Genomic DNA, 27,512 nt, shown 5'->3' with positions numbered 1-27,512 from the left:
ACTGACACCTGTGGGATACTGACCAGTAAGAGTTGATGATTTTGCAGAAGGCCAGCTCGCAACACATTTTCAGGTTGCTCTGATGTTCAGGAAGGTCCGAAGATGAACACTTATTGGGATCCACCTCACAGTTTTCATCTGATTCATACAGAGCCTTGATAAACTCCCCTGTAAAACAGACAGTCAGTGATGGATTTTGGAGACACCAGAGAAGCAGTCGACAAGCAAGACGGTTTGTAAGCCCCAGTGCACAAGGAGTTAGCCCAGCCCCTGTCACATTGAATGAACAAAGCTGGGACTATGAAAGTAATCGGAGGTGGCTTCCAGGGGAGGTTGTGCCCCAGCCAGCTGTCACGATCTCCGAGTGGATCCTGCTGCTGGGAGCAGCCTGCGTGGCCTTGGAAGTTCACAGAACAACACAGCAAGCCCTGCAGAAAGGCACCCAAACTCCTGACAACCAAGTTTCATCCCTCTTCCCCAGCTGGCAGCTCTGTCTACATGGCTGTGGGCAATTACATCAGAACTGTTGTGCCAAAAGACTGCCTTCCTCAGCCTGCCCTGATCCCCCCAGATTATAACAATTTCGGAGACGTTCCCTTGGGCTACTCCAGCAGAAAGTATGTTGGCAAATTCTATAATTATTTGTAAGATGTCCTGCTACGGCAGACTCTGCCTATTACAGCACCCTGGCACTGATGAGCCAATGTGATTCACAGGAGGAATAGGTAATTAAAGGAAAGAAACAGTTTTCTTGATTTATTTTGAGCTGAGCATCACACAAAATTAGATTAAAATATGTCTCCGAGTTTCCCTGCACTCATGTTTGCTGACTGGCTGTTCCTTACCCTGCCAGACTTGCAGAGCAGCCCTGCACTGCAGCATCTCGCCCTCGTGTTGCCATTTATCCTGGCATACAGTGGGCACAGAGCAGTGCCACCCGGGCTGAGGGTGCTTCCCACCACTTCTGCACCCCTCCAGCCAACGCCCCGGGAGCTGCAGCTGTCCCTCCTGCTTAGCACACAGTAGTGGCTGGGCAGACAGCATGACAGGACACTAACGGGAATTAACAGGCCGTATTTAGCTACTTCTGCGAGTCCTGCGGGAGCACGGCCAGGCTGCTAGGCGAGGGTGGACAGAGCCCCTCAGGAGCGGGCTCAGACCAGCCATCCCGGGAACAGCACTTCCCTGGACGGGCACGCTGCCCCACGGGCTGCCCTCGGCCTCGCGCAGGGACCGGCAGCATCAGGTGCTGTGCCGGGGGAAAGGTTTCCGTTTGTTGTCTTCTAGTTCCAATCGGTTTGCTCATCGCCTCCTGTCTTCCTGCTTTTTGCCCACTCTAGTCTGTATTCTTCCCCTTCTATTGCCAAAACAGATTTTAATTAAGTACTGGAGAGCCTGCCCAATGTATTTGCAGCTCCGCCAGGGAGGTCTGGAGCCTCTCTGCTTGCCTGCAGGTGGTGCCTGCTGTTATTATCCTGCCCTATTACTTGCTTGTGCTTCATGGTTTAAAGGAAAGCACTATACTGTATTGCGTTACCTTGTGACAAAAAGATGAATCATTTCACTGATAAAAGGTCTACACAGAATCAGCGCCCCTAACAGCAAGCAAGAACCGCAGGCTCCTGCTATACTGGATGAGGCTGGCTCGGCAGCATTTGCATTGAGCCCTGAAAGGAGAATATTATGAAATTCTCTCCTTTCATTAATCTCCTGGCTTTTTAGAAATTCTGTGAGATAATCTAGTTACAGACTTGCCTTCAAACAGCATTACAAGGCAGAAACAAATAATATCCCTTTTCCTCATCTCACAGGGTCCATTGGTTTGACTGGCTCAATGATCTCCCCTTCCTCAACTTCATTATTATTATTATATTAATGAAGTATTTACATTTTTTTTGCTCCTTTCTAAAATTACACAAATCCATTAGAAGGAATCCAACATACTGAAAAATTAACAGCTTGATAGAGATACAGCTCATCCTACTGTAAGGACCTGCCTCCGCTCTAGCTGCCTTTGGCTGAGTCTAAGACACAATGCTTCAAAGAGCCCCTCCTCATCCTTGTGTTGTGTTAGCCGTACGCAGCAGTTCCTTCCTGACCTACCCTGAAGCAGAAGCTCTAATTATTTTTGTTTGTATCAGGAGAAATGTTTTTGGAGCCATAAGCATAGCCAGCCCTTTAAAAAAGCCACCAGGAGGGTTCCTGATGTGAACTGGGAAGCAATTCTCATCACTGTAATTTGGGAGATTTCATCTGACTCAATAGTACTGCGAGCAACCAAGGGGGGAAAAAGTCTCTGAGCACGGCTGTGCAATCAGGGGAAGGATTCAATCAGGCCTCCATGACACTGCCAGCACGGAGACAGAGGACTTGGCACACAGCATAGCGCCTTCAAACATCAATTTGTTACCTCCTCTGAAAGCACATTAAAGAGCTAACTCGGCAGCGACCCTCACCTGGGAGCAGGCGGCTGCACAGTGGGGCCGGGGCTGTGCCCCGCGCTCAGGCCTGGGTGCGAGCCGTGCCGGCTGCGCGCGCTGCTCCTGCGCTGCCTGCGGGCAGCCCTGGGCTCGTGGCCTGCAACTTCCTGGTATCCTCTAGGACATCTGCACTTGACTTTATGCAAACTGCTCGCAGCCTTTAGGCTTCTGGTAAACTGCCACAGAAACCTTCAGCTAGGTAAATGCTGGTGCCTCTGATACACTGAAGGCCGTCAGTACTCAGCTGGTGTTTTTTCCACAGTGCAGAACACACGGAAATTCACAGAACTGTATCACAGAATCACAGAAGGGGTGAGGCTGGCAGGGACCTCTGGAGATCATCTAGTCCAACCCCCCTGCTCAAGCAGGGTCACCTAGAGCACGTTTCCAAGGATCGTATTCTGCAGGTGAGACTTGCCAAGCGTCTGTACATACCTAAGGCATCTTGCAAGTATTTCTGCCCCACCAACTTCAGGTATTCTTCGATTGCTTTGGTGGCCAGTGTATTCTCCCTGAAAATGAGATGCTCATTCTCACCACAGCGATCAACTTCAGACATCATCAGGTCAGTCAAGAAATCCTGGAAAGCAAAGTCCATGGTGGGTCACCACGTACTCACAAATGCTTTGTTTAGCAGAGCAGGCAGCACACACCCCTTCTCCAAAGAGGTCTCATCTTCTTAAGACACAAGAAGGAATGCAGGTGCTGCCGGTGACCCTCTGTGTGCACATTACATTGCTACCAGCCTGATTTGTCTTCTGTTCCTCCAACCTCGCAGAGATAAGTAGAGAAATAAATCTCTAGAGGAGTCACAGCTTTTGCACTCCAAATGTGTTACTCACTCCAGTCCTGCACCACGTTAGCACCTCCATCTGTACCAGTTTTTAGGTAGGTCTCATCTCAGCCTCGCGTTTTGTGAATAGACTGTTTTCTCCACTGTTAAGTGTGGCTGCATTTGGTATCTAACTGCACTGGTTGCGAAACAGGAGCATACTTCTATGGCGTGAGCCGTGCCCCACAGTTAATGCCTGAAAATCAAGCCTGTAATGTGCATCAAGATGCTCAAATGTCCCATTTACTTAGTATACACACAAATAAACGGCACTGCTGTAGTTCCATCTTGGGCACATTTTTGGTGTGATATGCATGGAATCAAATACCATGCAATTTTATCATCATCTGTGCTGCATGGTAACGGAACTGGTAAGTAGGAGCAAAATGCACACTGACAGCTGCCCTGTGCATCAATTTGGGCTCTTTGAATTGTAAATTCTAATACAAAAGCAACACTTAAGACAGAGCTCCATGTAGGCTTCAGCAAGAGCGTTAACTGATCAGAGAGGTCACGTGCTCTGATTCGCCCCGTGCATTCTGCTGAAAATCCACTGCGTGGTGTAATCTTTAGTGTGTAGCTAACATTAATGCAGGACCATGCAGGGTTTTTAATGCTAATATATATTCAGTTTCTGTTCTCTGCACTGCTAATGGGAAAAATCAACTACAGACCTCAGCTGAGCTCACAGCTGTGCTGGTACTGCAGAGTTGCCCTCCTCCCACCCAGCACCACTCACCTGGATGGCAGAGGAAGCCAGGCTGCTGAGACTGCGTAAATGACGCACATTATGTCTCTTACTGTTTCCTTGTGCAGGAAACAGAAATTTAAATTTACTTATGTAAGCAAAGGCACTGGTTTTAAACTGCCTTCCCCTAAAACAAAATAATCTGCTCAGTAATAACCCTTCATTAAGGGTTATCTCTTTATCTGCACCACGTGTAACCCACTTTGGGGCACAGACAGGAGAAGGACCCCAGTGCTGCGGCACAGAGCTCCAGCCCTGCCCCGCCGTCCCCAGCCAGAGCGCAGCTCCCGACGGGCCAGCCCCGGCCTCCCGCCGCGCCGTGGCCAGGAGTCAGTGTGCTTCAACCCGGCCTTGGGGAGACACGACGCCCAGGTGCCACAGCCTGCCAGCGGCTGTCTGAGGTTTGCAGGAGAGGCGCTTAGCTCCGTCTCTGGTGGGGTTTACTTCTCCTACGGATGCCAGTGCATTAAAATTTTAATCAGAGTTTGAGAAACAACTCCGCCTGGAGTGCGGCATATTCTGGGCACCTTCAACCTGTGCTGAATCCCAAGGGTGACCTGGAAATGACGGCCTCCTCCTGGGACTCACTCTTGGCCCATTTCATGCCCAGACCACTTAATGCTGAAGCCCTTCGGTATTGTGCTTCTCTTCCAGACAAAGGAAAAACCAGGCTGCAGTCAGGTATGTTTTACCTCTGAAAAAAGGGGAGGTGAAGGGAGAAAGGCTGATAATCTCTCTGCAGTACCAAGCAGTCCCATTCCTCCCATGAAGACTGGCAGCAATAATACAGCTCACTGACCAACTTGACTGATGGCTGGCTTTGCTTTTGTCAGGAAGATTAAATATATTTACTGGCAGAGAAAGCAAGTTATATGCAGTACTGTTTTAATATCCACCTTCATCTTTCCCAGCATCTTGCGTAAAGGCCAGGTTTGCACAGCAGCTGTCTGCAGCGACAGCAGAGATTCTGAGCTGTGCCGGCGGCCAAGAGCCTTTTGTTCCTCCCAGAAATTAGTCTTGTCGTTTAATAAGAACTACCAACATACAGTTTTATGCACAGAATGATTCAAAACTTGCACTGCATAAGTGATAAGAAGCCAGCGCTACCCCACAAGCGGGTGAACATAGGAAGCCAGGTACAATCAGGGATTCAAACCTTCCCTTCTCTAGGGACAAGACATGTAGTAAAATGAGTTGCAACACGACAGGATAGTTCTGAACATCTTCAAGGCACAGGGTGACTGTCTCTTACATCCTAACAAATTGTTTATACTTGTTTAAAGACAAAACGTAGTAGAAGTAAAGCAAGGCAGAGACACTCAGCAGGGCCCGCGGTGGGGAACGCGCTGAGCTGGGCGGTGGGGACGCAGTGCTCCGGCAGCACCCTTGCCAGCGGCTCCCCCTCCTGCCCGGGCTGGGCCCACGCCACTGCCCGACACATCCACACTGGCCCTCGTCCCTCCCCGGCTCCCCTCCACGGTGCCGGCGCCGGGATCGCCGCGAGGCAGGCGTGCAGCCCCGGCACCGCGAGCTGACCCCGGCTGCTGTCCCCGGGCAGGCTTCCTCGCGTGTGTAGTAGCTGCAGCTGCCATCTCAGGACCACTGCCCATCCCACCCGCCCCATTCACCAGCAGCCCTCCATCTCCAGCTGAAGGAGCCTACGCTGCCTCTCTGGAAAAATCCCAGTTTAAGAAGAAAGCGGGAGGCCCCGAACAATCTCTGAAAAGCCTCAGAGCTGAAGGGAGAAGACAGTTCTCCTCCAGGACTCTGAAACCATCCCACAGATGTGGGCACAACACAGCTGTTCCCCAGCTAATTCCATGAGTTGCCTTAAGAAGTCCACAGCCCTTTCACCCGTCGCATTCGGCACAGCCTTCCGAGAGACGGGGCAAGCAAAGGCGCTCGGAGGGAGCCTCAGCCGTGCCCTTGCGGGCTGGTCCCACGGCCCCGTGCTGGGCTGAGACGCCCTGGCCTCTCGCACCGGGCAGCAGCCCCGTGGTTCGGGGCCACAGGCAGCGCTCCCAGGCCCCGCGGGTCCACAGCGGGGGCCAACACGCTGCCGCGACCTCCCAGCCGAAGCCAGGGGAGGAGCTCCTGAAAGCTGTGTCACTGTCACTCACTATTCCTTTAGCCAGGCGATCCCCTCCCTCGGAGGCTGGCTAGGGCTGTAATTCCCCGGCAGTCGCGGGCAGGCAGCCCTCCTGGAACCAGGCACATGCCTTCCCTCCACTGCTTTCTCTGATTTTGCCCCTTTTATCAGCCAAGTTGGAGTGAAACTTTAAACCCCTGCTCAAATCCCTTCAGCTGCTCTCTGGGTAACTCGATCACCTTTATCTGCCCGGGTCTCTCCCGGGGTGCGTTTCAATTCCGAGCCACAGCTCAGGCTGACACAAGGTGCTGATTCTCAATTAGCAGACGCTGACCTTGGCTTTGCTTGATTCTCTTTCCTGTCACTTTCCCAACATACTAATTATCTCAGGAACACTGGGTTTTACAGCTCCTCTTGGCCAAGCGTTTGCCTTTTTTTTTTCTCTCTCTTCAGTCGAGGACCTGGCCGGAGCTGCCGTACCGCTGGCTGCAGGGCAGCGCTGCCTCCGCCTTGCCCATGGCTCAGAGCACGACGCCAGGGCAGGACGCGGGTGAAGAACCGCAAGCTTTGATGCAGAAACAAACTGAGAGCCAGCCATGCTGGCTGCTGAAACCTAGCGGACAAGTTTTTGCCACTTTTTCATCATTTTCACCATTTTGATGATTTTAGCTGATCTACAGAACTTATCAGAATTTAAAATGAGGCAAATATCCAGTTGTGCGTGACCCAACAGGAAACCAGCAAAGACCCCTCTCCAACCTCTGCGGTGGTCCTTCCCCTGTAGAGGACATGTGCTGGTGAGAAAATACACACCGTCTCCAGAGTCGCCAGCAAAGCTGTTGAAACCCCAAAGAGCTCCGTTACCGTGCCGCAGGCAGGCTGGGGCGTAACGCAGCAGGATCTGGCCCGGCTACTCACCAGCTCCACGGGAACCGCATGCTGGAGCCAGGGCATCAAGCCAGACCTTGCGGCCAGGCTCCCTGACCTGCCCCAGCAGGTCCCCCCGGTTTGGGCTGGACAGGCCTTGGCACCCTCAGCAGAGGCTGCCTCCAGAAGGCACCTCGCTGGGCTGGACAAACCGGCCCGAGACACCCCGGCAGGTCAAAATACCCCCAGACACTGTCCCTGGACGAGCTCCTGCGCAAAGGCTGTTCTCACCGGGCACAGCGGAGGTCCACCAGCCACCGGTTCACGGGTCAGTTCCCATGACACCCCGCGATTTCAGTCTCAGGGGCGTCTTCCAGGTCTTGCCTTCCCTCCACACGAACAAGCCACATCAGCTCTGGATCACGCGTCTGGTATCTCTGCCTTAACTACACCGGCAGCCAGCACTCGGCAGACACAAACGGAATGCAAATGCTCGCTGAATCCCCCCGGGGGCCTCGCTCACCCACATACAAGTCTCTGAATAAAATGCAATAACTAAAGCCAATAAAACTCCCTGTTTCTGAGCAGCAGAGATCAGCGGGGGGTTGTTTTTAGTTAGGGCCCCTGGCAATGTAAGAAAATAAGATGCTTTATTTCATTACATCAGAGTTGAGAGGGGAAGGAAAAGGTCTACAATAAAAATTAAGGGCGGTAGCAGAGTTCTTCAGGCTTGTTCCTCTGTTTATTTTAAGGATATTTGCTCCAGACTGGACACGGCTGAACCTGTGCAACTTCAGTCCCTGCACATATGCTAATAAAGAACAATTCATAAATAAATAAATCCAGGGCATGACAGCACAAGGCAGCACGGGTTTCCAGTACTTTTCATATAACTCAAGTGTTAGCTCACTGCCACAAGCCCTATCCCACAGCAGCTCCTGCAAGTCCTTCCAAAATCCCGCCCAGCGCTGGGCCTTCCAGGGCTGCTCCCCCGCCCCAGGCTCTGAGCGGACAGTCGGTGCCTGCCTCCCTGCCGGGACGGGGACGGGAGGACGGGGACGCTCCTCACCATCCCTCGTGGCCGAAACACACCACGGCCGAAACACAGTCCCGTGCTGCGGCCTCCCGTTTGTGCGGGCCGCCCACGTCAGCCTGCAGCGTGTTGCCCCCACCCTCCTTCGCAGCTCCAGCAGCTTGCGGCTGAGTGTCACCCCTCCATCCCAGCGCAGGCCCTCCCCGCGCGCAGTGGCTGGCGGCACCAGCCCGACACCACCCTGGTGCCTGCGGTTGTTCCATGCGTCTCTCTACCTGCAAAAACCTCTACCCTGATTTATCGGCAGCGCAGCCTAGAGAGACCTCCTTTCCTCCCCATGCCTTCGCCCGGTGACACTCAGGCCCGGCCCCCCCCGCCCCGCTTGTGTGCATTCACCCTCCTTCCTCAAACAACAACCAACCAACGTCTTTTCACGGGGTAGGACTGACTAACCAGGCCGCCTCAGTGGCGAGGCAACCCCCAAACCTTTGGCTGAGGAAGATGGAAACGAGGGGGAAGGGCCCTCGGCGATGCTCCGGAGCGGAGCGCGGTGCTCTGCGCCGGTGCCCAGCAGGCCGCGGCCTGCGGCTGCCTCTCCCGCGTCAGGCGGCACCGAGCTCCCGGGCACGGGCTGCAGAACCGCCGCGGCCCCCGCACAGCCCCAGCCCCAGCCCAGCCGCCCCGCCACCAGCCTGGATTCAAAAAGGCTCATGGAAAAGTGAAGCTCACTCAGTAAAGAGCCAACGCCTGCCCACGAAAGCAGTCCTTCACTGCAGATGTCGCTAGGACTGAGAAAGCGGATTAATTGCTAAGCTCACAGACACACAAAATGGGAAGAAAAAGCTTCTTCACAAGGGACGGAGCAGCAGCAGACAAGACAGCTCCTTCAGCTCCACGTTCAGTCCGTAACCCCAGCACTCCTTGCCTCCAGCGGTTTTCTGCAGCGCGACAGCCATCCTCCATCCCGGAGCAGCCCACGACAGCCTGACGAGAGTCACAAGCACCAAGCGTCCTGCCCGCTCCGCTCAGCGCTGCGCGGTGCTGCCGGGCGCGCTGCCTTCGGACACCTCGCCGTTCCCCGCAGCCGAGCTGCCAGCATCAAACTCTAACGAAACCTGCCAGCGCTGCACAAGGGGCAGCGCCAAGGAGCCCAGGCACGAGCAGGAGCGCTGCCCAGGCACAAGAACCCCTTCCAGACATCTAACGAACAAGCAACCTAAGTCCTGCAAGACGTGTAGTACCCAGCCCTTCCGCGCCCAGGAAGGATTCACAGCTCGCCAGCCGGGGAAGGCTCCCAGGCACGGCCGCGCGGGGAGCACGCGCAGCCCGGCCCGCACGGGGCGTCACGGAGCTCCCGGCGCCGAGGGCTCTGGGGCCCCGCTTGCTACCGCACCCCCCTTCGTGCTGGAGTTCATTGCTCCCGACACTGCAACTGACTGACGGGCAGATTGACTTGGAAATAACCTTCTCCACATCACAAGCCTGATTAATAGGATTGACTTAACTTTAAGAGGATTGAATTGATAAAGGTAATAAGATTACTGCTTATTTCAAAGACTAGTCCAGAGTCCAGCAGGGCCCTGGATGCAGAGGTGAACAGCCATTACCAGGAGTGGACAGGGCTGTAGATTACAGGCGGACGCAGGCGCACGAGGGGAGCGCAGCGGGGCACGAGACGGGGCCCTCGACGGCAGGCGTGAACCCGGGGATCCCCGCTGCTGGTCCCGGGCTTGCAGCCGCCACGCAGCTCCTCGCACCAGCACCGGGCATTTCGCAGCTGGGAAATAGCGACGATGCTGCCTCCCCGGCGCGCGGGGAGCCAGCTCATCCTCTGATCCCTCCTGGCTTTTTCTAAATCTCCTTGGGAAAAGGAGGTGAAGTGGCAATGAGAGGGTTAACACAAGGGATCCGCAGCAATGACCTTGTTTAGCTGAGGAATAAAACATTAATACAGTGAACGGCCACTAAATGCCCAGGAGCCTCCGGCGCGGGATGCTGGGAACCACCATCGCCTCGGGCAGGCAGCAGCGCGGCGAGCACGAGCGGCGAGCGGGGGGACGGAGCGCACGGCTCTGAAACGCCTGCTAACGCCGACACCTGCGCGAGGAGGAGCACTGCTCGCTGAAGCTGCCACTCGCCAGCCTGTTCTTTCCTTCCAACCAACATAACTATTATCTTGGGGAAGGGGGGGAGAGGGGACTTCTTGTGCTCATAAAACTGATTAGAAACATAATTAGCTCAACTATAGCTGCTATAAAATATTATCAGAGAGATAAAGTCTTCGTGGGGGAAATGATACGGCTGCTGCCAGGCCGCACACGGCTGAACGCACGCAGCATCCCGGCGTTTCTGCGTTCACGCTCTTTCCAGTACGGATACGCAAGCGGGGCTTCGCAAAGCAAACCGCCAAGTCCAAGCAGTGCCGTGCCCTCCTGCCACGCTCCGCCCTCGCGGCTCCGTCCCCCGTCCCAGCCGCAGGGCCGCCCCCCCAGCCCCGCGCAGAAGGCAGGGAGCTCCCAGCAGCCTCGCATGGCGGGGAGCGAATGCATCTGCTTCGGAGAAGCAAATCCTTGCGGCATAAACGAATAGGGACACATGTTTATCCCTCACTCCATGCACAACACCATAAATATTTATTTCAAGTAAGCAGCTGGTTAGTTAGAGCTTTGTCGGATGCTGGTTTTAATCTACCAACCGTTCGGACAAGGAAGTTTTTAATATACTTACAGCCATCAGTTGAGCTCCAAAAGCTGAAAGAGAGCCCAGAAACAAAACCAGACAAGGGAAATACTCTGAAAGCATCGAGAGTCACAACCAGCCTCGCCTTGGGAAGGACGCAGCCTGCATATCCACAGCCGCAGCACGCGGGCCACATCCAGCCATGCTCATGGGGGGGGTCAGCAGCCAGAGAATCCAGACCGCCCGCCACGGAGGCCTGGAGCGGCCGGCAGCCCCGCCGCGTCACCGCGGAGCAGCACTCAGCACCGCGCCGTGCCTCCCCCGGCCACGAGAGCTGCAGCGTGGCCTGGCATGGGCACGTGTACCCAACCGTTCACGCTTCGTTAAGGGGTGACACCGTATTTACAGCTAATCAGTACAGGAAAACAGAGCCTGAAACAGGGCAAGAGCAATTAGCTGCTAACGAGTCTTCATAATCCACCGGACACTTGTTTCTCACTCCAACTGTAATTGCTAGTTTAGCATCAGCTACAGCAGCCAAGAGCCACAAAAACCCCTTTATCAGCAAAATGAATGATGGGTTGTCGATGGCCACGTCTGCACTCTTCAGCTAGGAGAGGGCGAGGGAAGGAGAGGAGGACTCTGCAGAGGTTGCTGGGAAGGCTCCCGGGAAGGCCCGAGCACGGAAACCCACCTCCCCAGCCGGGAAAGCTTCGGGGGGTCACAAGAGGGGGTCGCCCGGCGGAGGGTGCCGCTTCCCTCGCTGGGCTCCGGCGCACAGCAGCACCGCGGGAACCGCCAGGAACTACCGCCGGCCCGCCCAGAAGCCCTCACCAGAGCCAGCCGCTGGGGACCCAGCCCCATGCCGCCTCCCCGGCACCACCGCTGCCCTCGGAAACAGACACGAGAGCTGCACAAACCCGCAAAGTGGTCACGTAGGAGCGCGTGCTGCCGGCACGCTCAGAGACACCGCGCTGCTGGACAGCGAGCAGCTTCCGGAAAGGGGCAGAGGAGCGCAAGGAAGCGCCCGCGCGGGGCTGCGAGCAGGGCAGCGTGCAGTGCCAGGAGCAGTGCCGGGAGCAGCGCCGGGTGCCGGCCGCACTGCCCACGGGGACTCGGCAACAGCGGTTCGCCCTTCCGCCATTCCTGCTCTCTTCCACCTCTGCTGCGGGAGCTGTCCCCAGGCCACCTTCGGTCTGCACCAATCCCGGGGCGCCAACGCCAGGGACAGCCCCACGCCAGCTCCCCAGAACCACATGGGCTCAGTGCAGAGCGAGCGCGGACTCGTGCTGCCCAGTCCCGCTCCTCGGAGCAAGCCACGGTCGGCCGAGGAGGACAGGGACCTCCTGTCCGCGGAGGACAGGGGCCGCGGCATTCGACCCACCCGCTGCAAGAACCAGCAGCAGCGGGCAGCAGCTTCCGCCCTGCTCCCACGCAGCCCGACAAGGCACGCCTCCCTCTCCCATTCCCTGTTCTTTTCACCTTATTGCTGTTTTTTCTCTCTGCTTGTCCAGCTCTTCTGCAAAGGCTGGACCACCCCGTTCCCACGCTCCAATAATTCCCGTTGCTCTGACGCTCTCTAACCCTGTGCTAACGCTGATGGCAGATGACAGCCAGGGAAAGCAGAAGCTTCGTTTTAGGGGAAATTTATCAAGTCTGTTTGCTGCGTCCCCTGTGCGGAGCCTCTGGGGTCCCAGCACTGATGCAGACATGTGTCTGGAAACATACTTGCTCCCTCCTGAGCCTCCCCAGTCCTGGCGAGAAGCAGGAAAAGGCAGGAGCAGCGACAACAGCGCTCAGACACACACACACACGATTCACAGTGACCGAGATCAGGGTGACGCTTAAATCCTTTTGCACTGGAACCGTGTTAGTCATGGATAGGTTTTTATGGTATTTTTATGCCAGCAAGAGCCCTGGCACCGGTGCAGTCGCGGAGGCAGCAAGGGCAGGGCAGCTCCCTGCATGCAGGGAGGAGCCGCGCCGGCAGAAGGCAGGGCCGTGCCAGCAAACCACGGCACGCGCCGACGGGCACAGCGAGCGAGAGAGGGACGACCTAAGATGTTCCCTGTTACATAAGCACAACAGCACCATTTCACATGCAGTAAACTGAGCCACTTCTGCTGCCACCGAAAGCAACGGAGCCAAGGGAGGCGGACTGCGGTCCTTCCCCGCCCTCCTGACGGTCCTGCGATCAGGACGGCTTTAACTGAGCTGGCTCTCCCCACCTCTGGGAGGGCAGGCCCACGGCCTCGCAATCCGCTCAGCGAGCTTCTCCTGCCTTGAACTAGGTAAGGAGGCTGAGTCGCTTCTCTGTACGACAGATGGTAATTAAATCTAATCCACGAATCCAGCCACAACTGCAGGCAGGAGTGGAAGCTGCACAGGAGGAGGAAAGCCTCACCTTTCCCCATCTCAGGTGAGGAGCCTTCATCTCCTCAGCACCACAAAAGCGTCGGAGATCTTGCTCCTCCCCAGCTCCTGACTGTGAAGTTCAGGGAAACATTGACACAGAAACACTACGATGCTTTAATTCCTCCAGTTCTGCCACTCGCATGGTGGCTGCCACTGCCCGTCACGGCTGTGCTCGTGTCAGCTGGGGACACGCGGCAAGAGGGAGTTTTGCTCTGTGGCAAACAGGCTCAGGCTGCGCCGTGCCCCTGGGGTCACCGAGAGCTCGGGGCTCGCCTGCGCTCTCCAGCGAGCGGCCTTACCAGCTCTGCCCCCCGCCCTCATTCGCACCAAGCACACCCAGGAGTAAATCCCACACTCGCTGCCCCTTCCTGGCTTGCTTTTCTCCCAGACCTGGCTGGGGATTCCCAGTCGTGAAGGAAGTTCGGAGTGGCCCCAAAGACTGAATTTGGGCACTTGCAAATTGGCCTGTATCAGTTCCCCCCACCCCGCCCCAGCACGGCCGGGGAGCACCCCACGAGCTCTGCGCCTTCCTGCAGTGCCGTCCCCACCGCATCTCCCTTCCGAAAGGGAAAGGGCAGAGCCCGAAGACTCGGAGCTCATCCACAGACACGCCTGCCCGGAGGCGGACTGTGCCCTGCAGTTCCCGAGGCCGCGCTGACTTCGTCGTGGCCCCCACGGCACGGGGACGCCAACGCAGCGCTGCTGTGCCGGGGGGCCCCGAGCGGGCAGCGTTACCGGTTCTGATGCGAACACACAGCACGTACAGTCTGCACAGCTCAAACCAACGCTGCTTCCGTTTCATCCCTGAAAACAGCCTTCTTGCTTATTTTTACATTTGTGCCTGTTTATGAAATAAATCTGGCCCCTTAGCTTCCAAAAGCAGAGAAAAATAACTATGTGGGTATCTTCCTGGTCCCACCAACCTCTTTTCTAATTAAGCAACGTGCACTGCATATGCTACCAACTTGCTCATAGTAAAAAGGAAAATTACAGTATATTAACGATGGTAAGGCTTGAAACCAAACCAAAGTCAAACCAACGTGCTGATTTCCAACAATCTGAAACGTTACGTACAGCAGTTTGCTTGTGATCATCTCCAACGGGAGCGTACGGACGACACAAGGGTCTTACCTTGGCCTTGCCTGTGCTCTGCAGGATGTGCACCAACGCGGAGGCCATCTCCTCCTTGTTCTTCACGCTCAGCGAGGGCTCCAGCACCGAGCACAGCACCATGTAGTTGTTGGTGATGTACTCGGCAAACTCTTTGTACATCTCCATGGGAAGAATGCTCATGCTCTGGTAGCGCGACTTGATGCGGATCATGGGCCCTGGGGATTTGCCCTTGCTGGGGTTGGGGCTGACCACAGGGTACCATTTCTCTACGAACTGCCGGCCCGTGACGGAGCCGACAGGGATGTTCACTTGTCCAATGAAGTTGGTCTTGTCTTTCTTTTTCTTCTTGTCAGTCTCTTTGTATAAGTGCACCGTAATGTTTTTGAGTGATGGGAGGTTATTAAATTCAAAGTGCTCCCCCCAAAAGACGTTATCAGTTTTCAATTTACAGGTAGTTCGTGCATAAAGAACGTCATCCAGGCATAATTCACACAAGTACTTTTTCTTAGCTGGCAGGTCCTTGGCTTCAATAATCCATAACTTTAACATATTCTCTACCCTTCTGCTGTTGTCCTAGAAAAAAAGATGCAAAGAAAAAAGGTCAAGAGAAAAAAACAAAGCCATGAACAACAAAACTGGAGATATGAGTTAATTATTTCGGATGTGCTAAATGAGCAGAGGCTTAATTATACTTTATTTTAAGGAAATACTGGCTCTCAGGAATTTGCATAATAACACTACTTATGTTAATTTTCCAAATATCACCGTGCTCTCCATGTCTGCTGGTGCCAATTAATATAAGGAACAAGAAAGATAAATCCCCTCCAAATTAATAAATGTACCATTTCCAACTCACTGCCAAGAAGGCCTCAAAAGAAACAGGAAAGAGCCTTACCAATAATTACTGTCTTTTGCAAAACAAAAGCTATGTTACAGGTGTCATTGCCCTCCCCCTCTTTTTTTTCATATTGCTGCTTCACAGCAGCACCGGAGTACACCTTCCTTACAACACAGGGATCCTAACGTACACCGAGGGATCACCTCATCCATGGCTGCACTGCAACCACCTCTGGCATGGAAAGAAGCACTTGCAAAACCTCGCCAGATTTTAGGACTAAAGACCAGAGTATCCAACTAAAACATCAAGAGGAATTATGGGAAACAGAGTGAGTCACACAGGAGAATCATTAAAATTCAGAAATAGAAATTTGGCTTCGATATCGTTTTAACAATAATGCAGTGAAGGACAGTGTGGGTCCTTAACGACTCCCCAACAATAATGACCTCATCCTGGAAGAACATCCAGGGGCATTTGCTGCAGGAGTGACTTAAAAGATAAAGCACTCGCAGCTGAATCACTCCTACGGATTCTGCAGTACCCTGTTTTGTTTGGAAGTCCATAACTGAAATAGCAACCAGGGTTTATTCTGTCTGCTTTGCTTAGGAGTCCGGACAGGAACACTTTTGCTGGAAGTCCACAATGGGGTAACTGTAGGTCCAGGAAGTACACACAGGAAACTATACAAGAACAGTAAATTCCCGACAGAAATATCAACTCAGACACTGAGAGTTTATTGTCTAAGAAGTCAAACAAAGATGGAAAGTTAGCCATCAGCTAAGAGCATGTTTCAAGATAATGGCATATTTCCACACGAATTTTCACTGGACGCGGCATCTCAAAGCCACGCTGATATGCCCATCCCTCCCCCACAGCCCAGGAGCTCTCATGCTAAATAAGGCAGCCTGATCTCCCAAACCCTACGAAGCTCTGTCAGATCACTACTACCGGGGCTGCTCTACTCTTGATGCAAAGCATTGGATGCAACAGCTGAGTTCCACATGCAGAAACGCATTCCTAGAGGTAGAAGTCCACCCCTCCAGTCTGTTTTTCCCTTTCTGATATAAAAGAAATGTTATACCAACATTTGGCACTGAACTAGGAACAATAAACTCGGACACAGAGGGCTCCTTTAGCAACTTGCCAGGCCTGGATCTAACTTGTGTGCGCAGTTAGGTATCTCTGATGCCAGGAATGAATTCACAGGATCCCATCATTTGCATTTTCCCTGATCAGCAGAAAATGACTTGTTGATGGAGCTCATCAGCTGTGAAATCCTGCAGCTGATTAGCCCTGATCAATCTTTGTTAGCTAACTCCAATGCGGAGAGGAAGAAGCAGCTGTAGACTTTATTTTAGGATGCACTTAGCCTTAGTGGACCATAAAAACACATACTGGGCGTCCCTGTGTTCTAGTGGAGAGAGGAATTTGTTTCTGTAGTTCCCAGAGGGCGTGATTTTGCCAACTCAACTGGCTAGAGAAGCGAAAGCTACGTTCCAAAGCCAGATTCCACTGCAGTTTCAGAGAACTCACTGCGATGTTACATCGGAGCTTCTCCAGCTCTGAAACAGACACTGCAAGTACCACCAGAGTCAGGAAAGGTGTTACGTGAACTCTTTAGGTTATTCAGTCTTGGAACTTTGCTGGCAGTTACCAGCCATCTGTCCCAGAGCTTTTCGGAGGTGGAAAATCCTACGTAAGTCAGTCATTAGTAACAGAGCAAGACTGAAGATTCTTGAGGTCTGATCATTTCTCAGCAACAGCTGAAAGCAGCATGTGCTGCAAAAAGAGCGGAAGAAATAATTAGCACTTTTCTGTGAATATAATTGTGGAAGAAAGCAATATGGAGAAAAGCTGACCCACAATTACACTAACTCACTAAAATGACAATACATCCCCTGCTGCTACTATGCACTGGGCTTTAAAATGTAATAACGAGGAACTGAACTATAACAGAGGCGATTCCTCAAAGCCACTACCTTATTTGGGTGCACGGCACGCCGCAAGTTTTCCATCCATTTATCTCGCTCCGCTGCAGAACGACATGAGAAGCACTTACTTCCTGATGAAGTCGTCACCTACAGGGAAAGGAACAGGATTATATCTTGACCAGCACACTGCAGACTGTGTTTTGGGGGAGTGGGGGAAAGTAAGGAAAAGCACTGGTGGATTTTCCCCCCTCCCCGGTAAACAGCTTTAACCAAGCATGAAGCAACAGCACCTAAGGCTAACAGAAAAAGAGAGCAACTCTGCATGTTGCAGAATTAATCATGGAAACAAATCCCAATTACTTCCCCTCTTCCACACCAGAAGGCACTAGATACTGGGCCCTATGCATGGGATGCTTTAAATCGCCAAGGTCCACAACAGAGAGTGCAAATCCTCAGGTGAACTAAAGATAAACTGTAACCACTTGGCATTCCTCTAGCTTCAGCACAAAGATTGTGACTCTAACAGCCCATCCCTTGTCTTGAGCAGACACCAGCCCCTGGTCAACCTTGCTTCACACCTTCCCCTCTCCTATCCTGCTGCTTCTGAAGACCCTACTGGGAAGAACATGGGGCTGGGTATGCAGCGTGCTCCTGGCAGCAGCAGGAGTGGCAACTCACAGCCCACTTGACGGCGTTACTGAGCTCGCAGCACCCGCTCCGCAGCCACGGATAACCAAGCTGGGATTCCCGAAGCTGGGGACAGCAGGTGGAGGTGCTGCTGCATCCTCCTCTCACCTCTCACACTTCAGCACCACTGCAGCGTGGTTGTGACCCCAGCTCCGGGGGAGTCCACCTCAGCAGCCACCGCCGGGCAGGCACAGGGTGAGCGGCGTCTCCCAGGACTCAGCACGAGTCAGCAGCCACCGAACATTTCCTCCTATCCATCACACCAGGCTTCCTTGGCCAACAGTGCTCTAAGGCCCTGTCCAGCCATGACTCTAAATTAGAAGAGGCCTCTCAAGAACACATATTCCTCAAGCAACTACCTCCTTCCGGCTGTGCTGGCAAGCTGATGGACCACGACTGTGGTATTACGAATTCTGTACTACTCATAAAAGCCTCCTTCAGCCGCTCTGACCTTCTCGGTATTCACTGCACTTGGCAACGTCCAGCAATATTCTTTACATACCTCACTGCTTGCAGGCCAAACGGACCAGGCTGGTACTTTAGATAACTCCCCTCCGAGTTTCCTTTCCTCCAGGTCCGAGCTGCAGAACTACTGGTGTGTTCTTCATCACCTCCCAGTCTTTGTTTTTACATGCTGCACACCGGGTTATCTGCTTCTGGGAGACACAATCTCATACATCTCCCAGAAGCCTAGTCTGTTCTTAAAGCAGAGCTGGCTCTCACTAAGATTTGTCATTAGCTAACCTCAAAGACGAGCTGAACGCATCCCTTCCTTTGAACACAGGCATTTTCCAACCAGGACAAAATGACAAGAGGCCTCTCCTGTCTTTATACAGCAAATGCAAAAAACCTTCCAACCCTCGATATTCCAGTTCTCTCCTTCAGGCTCAGTGCAGACACTCTTCCCTGTCCTTACGCGCTTTCATTCTCTGATCTGTAAAACTAAAAATTCTTCTAGGCCCAAGTTATCTTCTATTTCTAAGAACAGAAGACTCTGTATTGACTGACGTAGTTGTATAATCTTTTCAGCACCCGTGCATGCCACAGTGTATTTCTAGCTTCTTCAAAGTTTTCCCATTATAAATCTAGTCTGCTTTATCTCCTATTTGCTGCTGCAGATGCTAATGTCAACCTATATCCTTGAACCCTCACAAACAAACTTCTGGTAGCACAAGAGATGTTGCAAGACTGATCGTGTCCACCATGTGTGATCCCTATGCCTTGCTCTGCCAGAGGCTACGGCATTTTTGCATCTTGATCCTTTTCTCAGCAGAGTTTCCACAACAGCATTCAAGAGGAGCACAGCCATACGCCTGAATGGTAATGACACCTAAAGACAGACAACGCATAGCTGCATTACTTCAGCGTGGTGCTGTAATGTCTAACACTGAGTTACAAATACAAAGATCACAGAAGTAACAATTAGGAACAGTTTTTAAGACCAGAACTTACAGTGAAGTATCATGGAAGATGCACAGTAAACAAGCATGGCTCCAGATTGCTCAGTAATTGCTAAATCAACGTCATCTGCTAAGGCGTCAAAACTGCTCAGACAAGAACCTAAAAATTCAGAACTCGAGCCTTGTCTTATTTGCCCCATCTAATTCAATTGTGGAAGACTCAAAATCATCTATGTTCAAGTCCAAAGTGCAGAAGTCCTGAACTCTACTGATACAGCCACACCATGCTGCAGCAGTTACAGCTAGGCTTCTGTAACCCAGAGCGGGAAAAAAAAAACCTCCCACTGAAATTCAAATTAAGGTCCACAGAATTAAGTTCCCTCTGACTGCTTAGAAATCAGTCAATAAAGGTGGAACAGGTCAAACACACCTTTCAGTGAGCTATGCCATGAGTCTCTTTCCTCAAAGGCCATTTTTCTTTTCTTTCGCTTTGATAGGAGTTTGGTATACAAATGCATTTGAATGTTGCTCTCAGGTTAGAGAATTAGGGAGGAAACTTAGAAGTCCTTCCAGAGCAGGGAATTACAACTTTTTTTGACTGTTATTGAAAGAAGTTCTCTTTAAGACAAGTTGTTCTTTGTGGCACACATTGATGCTACTGATCTCAGTAGGATTCATATCCAAATAAATAAGAATGAGATTTAGTCATCCTTCTATTAAATCTGTTAATTAAATGTCACTGCTTTTACCAGCTATCTGTTAAGTTGAACATCTAATATACTTTATTGCTACATGTAAGTAAATACATTGGCATTGACTTACCATGGTAAAATTTATGATTCAATTCCAAATCAATTACCCATTAACTAGTTATTCAGAACCTTAAGAATTGTAACTGCCATACTTAGGCGAGAGAAGGGGAAACTCCTCATGTGTCAGGTTGGAAGCTCTCTCGATCTGATGGGAGCTGAAGGTCAGATCTACCATGAGTATTGAAATAGGTGATTTACCCATATCTGCAACAGTATCTTGGCTTTGACCTCTGACCCAAACATTGTACGTAGTCATGATCTTCGTGAGATATTAATTAGCTCAATAAAGAGAACATTCTGGTCTCATCAGGTTTTTGGATATGCTAAAATTTTGTTAATGTACAGGATAAACTCAATTAATAAAACGCATTAATTTCTAAATTGTTACTTATTCACACTCATTATCCACAGTCCTTGGACGAGAGATTCCTTAAATCAGACAAAAAGTTTGTCATTTTTTAAAATTTCTTAGAAATAGTACGGGCTGCTCAAACTACATTTCAAGGAACCTCAGTGGCGTAGCAACGAAAGGTGGTACCTTCGTTAATGAAGCTGTTCCACTCAGTCTTCAAAAGATTTTATGAGCAAAAATGAAGTCTCAGGCTGATAAATATTACCATATCCAAGCTGCAGAAGGGCAAACCAAAGCACGGAGACAGGGCCTGGGCCAGCCCTGCAGACCCAGGGAGCCTGCGGGGCTGTGCAAGCAACAGCAGATGTTTACACAGCTGGACTAAGCCTACCCACTAAATTCTCCCTTGCTCAGGCAAGGCCAGGATGAGACTACAAGGTTTTAGCTGTATTTTCTTTGTCCTGTTCCTCATTCTCCCACTATGCCCGGCGACGGCCTAGACACGAGCTGTGCAACAGGGCAAGACTCTGGCCTGCCAAGACAGTGACAGAATCCCTCAATCCTCATTCCCATTCCTGGTCCTGGTCACTGGGACTTCACAAACCGCAGAGCCAGGAACAGGCTCCAGGAGTCTGGACTCCCGGTCTCTCTCACCAGACTAAGCTGCCTGTTGTCTATTGAGCACACGCAGCACATGCAGTAGCAATAGATAATTATGCTGACTGGGAGGTCTGTCTTATGGGGAGAAAAAACTTGACATTAAATCTTTTTTTTGAAAATACCAACGAAGAAAATGAATAAATACTGACTGCCAAGTACTCAGCACGTCAGAAAAGGCAAGTCTCTCAGAACTAAAAAAGCAAAAAAAGCCAAATGCAGCATTTGAAAAAGCAGCGCATTACCACTGTCTACGCAGCTGGGCTCTCCCGACCCCGCAGAGCCCTGCTGAGGGGGAGCGGAGCTGAGCAGCCGGCTACGGCACGCCTTAGCGCAGGTCAGTCGCGCTAACGGAGGGGAACAATTGCACTGCACCCTTGCCTAGCCAGCTGCCGCCGAACAAACCACTCGTTTTTTTCCGCTGCAGATGGCTCCGGCACCTCTCGCTTTCTGCTCCGTTCGGCTGTGCTGCCAGTTCTCTCTCCGACGCTCCCCCCTCCAGTGTAACCCCATCTGCAGCCGTGTCAAATCCCGCGGTCTCGTTCTCCCAAACCGCGTGGCGGCTGCTGCAGCTCGGGGCTGGCGGGGCTGTGCCGTGCCGTTCCTCGCATCGCATGTGCTGCGCAGGTTGGACTGCAAGCAGCTTCTGGAAGACCTGCCTCCTACGGTCGCTAGTGAGAGACCCCAAAGAGGAGCACGCTGAGCCGTCCAGGACAAGCGAGCACAGCCGTCCCAGAAGAGAACTAAGAGACACCAGCCAGCTGGTGAAGAAAGTAACTTCCTAGGCACTGTCCACTCCCCGACTGCAACAGCACAAGGAGGAGATCATTCAGCAGAGCGTAAGGCTGGCATTGCCCAACAACAGCAACGCTCCACGTCTCAATTTGAGAGCGCAAAATTGGCTGCTCCTCACTGACGTCTCCAGAGAGCAGATCTACAACACCTTCACAGGGACGGTGCGGCATCATCAACCCACCGCACCTTCGTGTTCCACAGTGCAGGCAATGTGGTGGTTCCCCTAGTCTCCAGGACTCCGGCAGACCCTTCTCACTCGACAATTTTCTAGTCGGAGTTTGTTCTCCAGGACATCAGTTTGCGTTTCTCACTCCTCAGTATCCTCACATGCAGCGGTGTCATGGCTCTCGATTACCAGCTTGTTTTTCTTTCAGCCTCCTGCAGACTTGACCAAAGCTTTCACAGCTCCAAGCCGCAGGAATCACCACAGTTTTTTACTCTCTTTGCTTCCACTAAAAAAGGGCAACAGCCTTTGCCAAGTCTTCCCTGTACTTCCAGATAAAGTAACGCTGAAGGATTTAGGATCACAGGCCGTAGGCGGGACCCTCAGGATACGGGGGTGCTTTGAGATGTATTAGAGATCCACCTTCCTAGTAATTTAAAACATTCTCCAGAGCAAAATAACTACAGGCAACATTCAAGTACTGAAGAGCGGAAGACACATGGGCAGTTTTGCTGCTCAGTCCACACTACTGCTTGACACGCAGAACCATACGATGAAGTTCTCTCGCCAACGCGCGTGAGAGCCCGGGGGAGGTCAGCAATAACCAAGAACTGCCCAGCCTGCCCACCAGCACACGCCGCTGCTCTGTCCTGGGCCCGGGACATGACCTGTGCTCATCTCTCTTGCCCTGCGCTGTCCAAAGGCAAAGCTAATCCCTTGCCTCTGTCAGTTAGGCATAAACGCACAGCGGATTGTGGACGCTGTCTACTACCTATTAGGGATTCAGAAAGATCTGCAAACTCATTTGCCTTCTGACCCAAATCAGTATCCGAAACAGGCTCTCCAGAGATACAAGACCATTGCATTAACACAATATGCCATTTAGCTCTCACCTAAGTCCTTCCCTCTGGAGCTTGCTGATGAGTAACCATCAGTTACAAATCAATGTCCCTTTTGTTTCCTGGCATTCTTCCTTTCCTCCGCAGGATTTGCAGAACAGCAATTAACATGATCTTTTTTCTGTATGACTTCTTACCCAGCTCACTTAAAAATAAAATTTTCTTCCTCCTTAGAAATGCATGACTTGTGTAATTCCCTTTCAGTCAACTTTCTGCAAGTACTGTTCACATCCCTTCCTCTGCTCTTGTGTGCTGAACAGAATTGGTAAACAACTCTTATATTATGGATGTCACATCTATTTGCCATCTAGCTTCATTTTATCTTTCTTGAGTGGAATGTAATAGAGGCCATATAATTTACAAAACGGTTCTCCTCCTGACCTGCCGCACTCGCTCAATTCTACAGAGAATGAACAGCACTGGAAAATTTATAGCTCTACCCACTTCAGAGTTTATGTTTGGAGCTATTTTTTTGTATGAATGTTTCTGTGTCACCTGTTTAAATTTTAAGAAATGGGTCTTTTAATTCATTTCTTTCAAAAGGCACCGATTTCAATAATGAAAAAATCTTATTCTCTCCTGTCTGATTGTTCGTTAACCCTGACAAGGTTGTCTCCATCTAGCACTGCCCATCCAAAAAACGTCTGCATTCCCATTAACCCCCTTACAGCATGATCCAAGATGCAACCACAGACATACAGTTTACCTGCTCTTCTATTTCCAAGTATAAACAGGTTACCTGCTCTTCACAGAAATGCAAGTATCGACCACCTTATTACTGTAAGAAAACCATTTCCCAATTCTGTCTATATCTATCCACTGCCATGAGCAATATTTTGTCTTCCATGATGTAGGATAAACAATTCCTAAGTGATGCTACATTGCATTATCTAACTGTACAAGTTTTTGTGTACCACTGCCTCCTGCTAGTGAAGACCTCATCACATGCTGTAACAGATGATAGCCACGTAAAAGAAATTTAAAATATTCACAGATCTTTTATTTACCCAAACAAGGGAAACTTTACTTTTCTAGACAAAGTCCTCAACTCTACTTCCACTGACAGCAGTAGGCTATCCTTGCGACCATGTGTAATGTCATTGTGAACACAGAACAGGGATTAGCACCTTCTCATATCTGTATGAACATAAATTACTAGTATATACTCTACTAATACAGCCTTTAGTAGTTCAGCACCTGCGCCAGCAGCAAGTCCTTCCGCTACAATGGTTACTAGGCAAAAAGCTCAAAGCTCTGGTTTTATGGGTATGCTTCTCCTTGTAAAGATGAAGTAATTTTCTCCCTGTGAAATGGTCTCTTTGTGCAGCAGTTCAGACCAGAAACAGTTCAGAGCAGCGAGAGTCCAAGATGTGACCCCACACCTCGCTCCCCGGCCAGCCACGTCACACGACAGGAACAGCCCCCCGGATAACCAGAAAGGACCCTTACCTCAAAGCAATAGTCCTGTCCCAGGATGCTGCTGTGGACCGGCTTGATGATCACTTCTTCCTCCATACTGAGATCCAGGGCCTCGACAGCGCTACTGGGACTGAGCAAAGACTCGTGGGAGCGCGATTCTTTCAGCCTCGGCATTAGATGGGATCTGGAGGAAGAATGTAACGGTATCAGTGGATAGTTTCCCTCCCAGAGAGCTGATTAAGTCCATCTGTTAGCAACAACTGCAGAATATTCCTGGGAATTTTTTGCCATGAGATAACAGAGGGCCTGGAATAGCAGGGACTGCTAGATAGTCCCATTTATAATTTGGTGAACAGGTTATATTACAGGCTATATTTATAGCAGAAATGTTGTTTTTTCCCAAACTCCACACACATTTGTATCATGGATGCAGCCAGCGTGTGGACTGGCATTGGTAACCGGTGATCTGAGGGCTCGTGTGCTCCTTCCAGCTGTTACACAGACGCCCGGGCTGGGGACAGTGTGGAAAATAAGGCCATGATAGCCCTATCGACTGATCTAAATGCTCTGGAGTCCCACTGGCAGCACTTAGCAGCAGGGAGCCCAAAGACAGCGAGCGCTACACCATTTCCAGAGACAACCAATACAATCAATGGTGCTGTAACTCTTAAAGCAAAATCAGAGAGCTCAAGGGGAAAAAAAATGCTAGGTACTCCCACAGAAAACACAACAAAATCCTAAAATGGCAAAGGAAAAAATAATTTGAGAGCAAAAGAAACAATTGCTTTCTCTACAGTCTGTAGAGTGCAAAAGTTCCTACACCAGCCAGTTCACAAAAGCTCTGATTCCAGTGACTCCGACCTCTGAAACCCCGGTAAGCACTTTTTGCTCTTCCAGCGAGACCACGTGCCTGCCTGTCTACAAAGAGCGGATGCTGCCTGCTTCAAAGGAACAGGAGGACAAAAAGAAGGGGAGGTCGAGCTGCTCTCAGCACAGTCCTCTGCGCGACACAGCGATGCTCCCAATATCTTTGGCCAGATTGCTCTGTCTGCGCGTATTGAGTTTTGTCATTCTCTAGAATAAAGCTAACCAAAACACGGGGAAATGTCGACAGTGCATGCAAAGTTTACAGCTTCCAGTCAATCACGTGCCAAGCTGAATCCAGAAAAGAGCCAAAGCAGAGTCGAAGATGAACAGCACCGATAGATAAGCAGGTGCTTCTGCAGCTTTGCCATTAAGATTCATGCCATCAACAGGCCCGGAGGTGATAACAGATCAGCCTGCAGCTGGGCTGGCCTGCTGCGAATGCTAAACGGGCAGCCCCAGAGGCCACTGCTTCACCGCGGCAGCAATACGGCACGGCCGATGCGGGAGCCGCTGCCGAAGGCTTGAACGGCAGCACGGCCTCCAGGGGCTGGTCAGACGTCCCCAGTCTACTGAGGCTGACAGCCAGGACCAACCGTGCTCGTACCTCTTAGTGTGTCCACAGAAAGATAGACTAAGACACCACAGGCGTTTCTCAGGGGTCAACCAATAGACCTTCAAAAGTGAAAAACCTGAGGTTAATACAGACTTGTACTGGACTAGAAGCTGCGGCTGGGAAGCGAAAGGCTCTTGATCCCATCAGCAGTCCTCGGAGCTGCCCACTCACCCCCTGTCTCTATTGTGAATAAATTGATCTTTAGGAACTGAGCACAGTCATTTCCCAGTACTTTGTGGCAATTTAACACTATTTTCAAAGAAAAGGGGCCCATATCCTTTGCTCTGAATGATACCGTAAATTAACTCTAATTTAGGTAGATAGATCGAGTTACCCCTGGATGCGGAGTGCAGCACCGAGAAACATCTAGCAGCTCAGGAACTGACAATACAGACTATTCGCCAGTCCTGGATACGCCAGGAATCAAGGCATTTGTGGTAACTTCTGTTTGCACAGTTTACAGATGAAATTAGAAAAGGTAAGTAATCAAGCTGGGGCTTGCATTCTTGTGGGGCATACACAAACACTGATAATCTAAATCCACAGCTCAGGAGCTACATACTAGAACGCGCACGTTCCCCTCGCCAGTCTCGACTGTGTCATGATGGCAAAAGAATTTTTGGTAAAATTAAAACAAGTCCTTTTTTTATTTAAAATTACTGTGGTTGCAAGGCCACAGGGGGGAATGCAGATGTGCAACACGAAGAATTAACACGGGGAGATTCTCAGGTCATATTATGTTGTTAACAAATTCAAAAAATGCATATTTATATCCCTCCATACTCTGGCACCTCTGGGAATCCCACAGCTAATGGGACTTTTCCTTAGAAATGAGGCTATTTGTCAGACTCATTCGTAGGCAGGACCCGCTCCCATGACGTCTTCTACCCCAAAGGGCTGATCAAGTCCCATCCAAGTCAGTAACAATAAAATTCTTCACTGGATGCTGCGTTAGATGCAGTGAGTGTTGCAGGTCTCAAACCAGCCTGAAAAGCCTGGGCATCTGTCTAGATATCAGGAGCTAAATGGGGAGATGTCATTAATTAGAAACTCTTGTTTGACATCCTAGAGGGAAGGACGGGAACAGTCTTTCTGCCAGAGGGAGCCCTGGCAGGCAGAGCAGGCGCGAGCGCTGCTGGGGCCCCGGCTGGATCCCCCCCCAGCACCGCAGCAGGCGCAGCCCCGACGCTGCTGCGCTCGGCCGGCGAAGCCTGGCCTGGTCCAGAGCACTGCAGCAGGAACAAACTGCTCTGGAGGGCAAGGAGAGGTACTGTGTATCATCAGTCTTCAAAGGGCACACTGTTCCTTCATTTTAATACCCAGTTCAAGAGGAGAAAACATTTCTCATGTCCTTTAGTACCATGACATTTGCAGCGGGAATCCATTTACTGGAAGATGTTTGTAAGTGCCTGTCACAGTTCCCATAAACGTCCTTTTATATTAACAGTAAGAAAAAGATCTTGCTAATGCCATAAACTGATTCCCTGACGCAGAGGGTAAGGACATGCTCCTGCTGAAATGACCACTCAGCCCTCCCCACGTTTTTGGGAGGGAGAACACTAATCTGCAGTGTGCAGATACAGAGGAAGCGCTAGAAGCAGTAATAGCTCCACTCGCAACGCGCTAGACAAGGAAAGGCCTGGAGGGCTCGGTCCAAGACAATTTAATGGGCGAGGGCTGGCAAGTGGAGAACAAAAAACCAAATCCGCCTGCTGATGAAGAACTGCAGAAATAATAAGCACGCAATGTGAAGGCTGGACTCGGCGTGAAATGGGGGCACCAGACAACATCAGGGCAGGATTTTGCACTTGCTGCTGTAGCGG

At 51.3% G+C, this 27,512-nt stretch overlaps 1 protein-coding gene across 12 annotated transcripts in view; it reads right to left on the bottom strand.

The window, feature by feature from the left end:
* The window catches only part of DAB2IP (DAB2 interacting protein), a 209,402-nt gene that overhangs the window by 28,189 nt on the left and 153,701 nt on the right, over positions 1–27,512 (bottom strand). For all 12 annotated transcript variants that reach the window (XR_010392404.1, XR_010392405.1, XM_026094380.2 and 9 more), the window contains 5 exons: positions 24,240–24,393; positions 17,074–17,172; positions 14,275–14,829; positions 2,916–3,060; positions 24–168 (listed from right to left, as the gene is read on the bottom strand). Coding sequence is in view for 10 of the 12 variants with exons in the window: in XM_026094380.2 (XP_025950165.1) it covers positions 24–168; positions 2,916–3,060; positions 14,275–14,829; positions 17,074–17,172; positions 24,240–24,393 (1,098 nt within the window). In the remaining 2 variants the exon portion in view is untranslated. The remainder of the gene's footprint in view (positions 1–23; positions 169–2,915; positions 3,061–14,274; positions 14,830–17,073; positions 17,173–24,239; positions 24,394–27,512) is intronic.

This window comes from Dromaius novaehollandiae, chromosome 20 (assembly GCF_036370855.1).
Source record: "Dromaius novaehollandiae isolate bDroNov1 chromosome 20, bDroNov1.hap1, whole genome shotgun sequence".
Lineage (NCBI taxonomy): Eukaryota > Metazoa > Chordata > Aves > Casuariiformes > Dromaiidae > Dromaius > Dromaius novaehollandiae.
The sequence above is the reverse complement of the archived record's forward strand: the minus strand, read 5'-3'. Positions and strand labels throughout refer to the sequence as shown.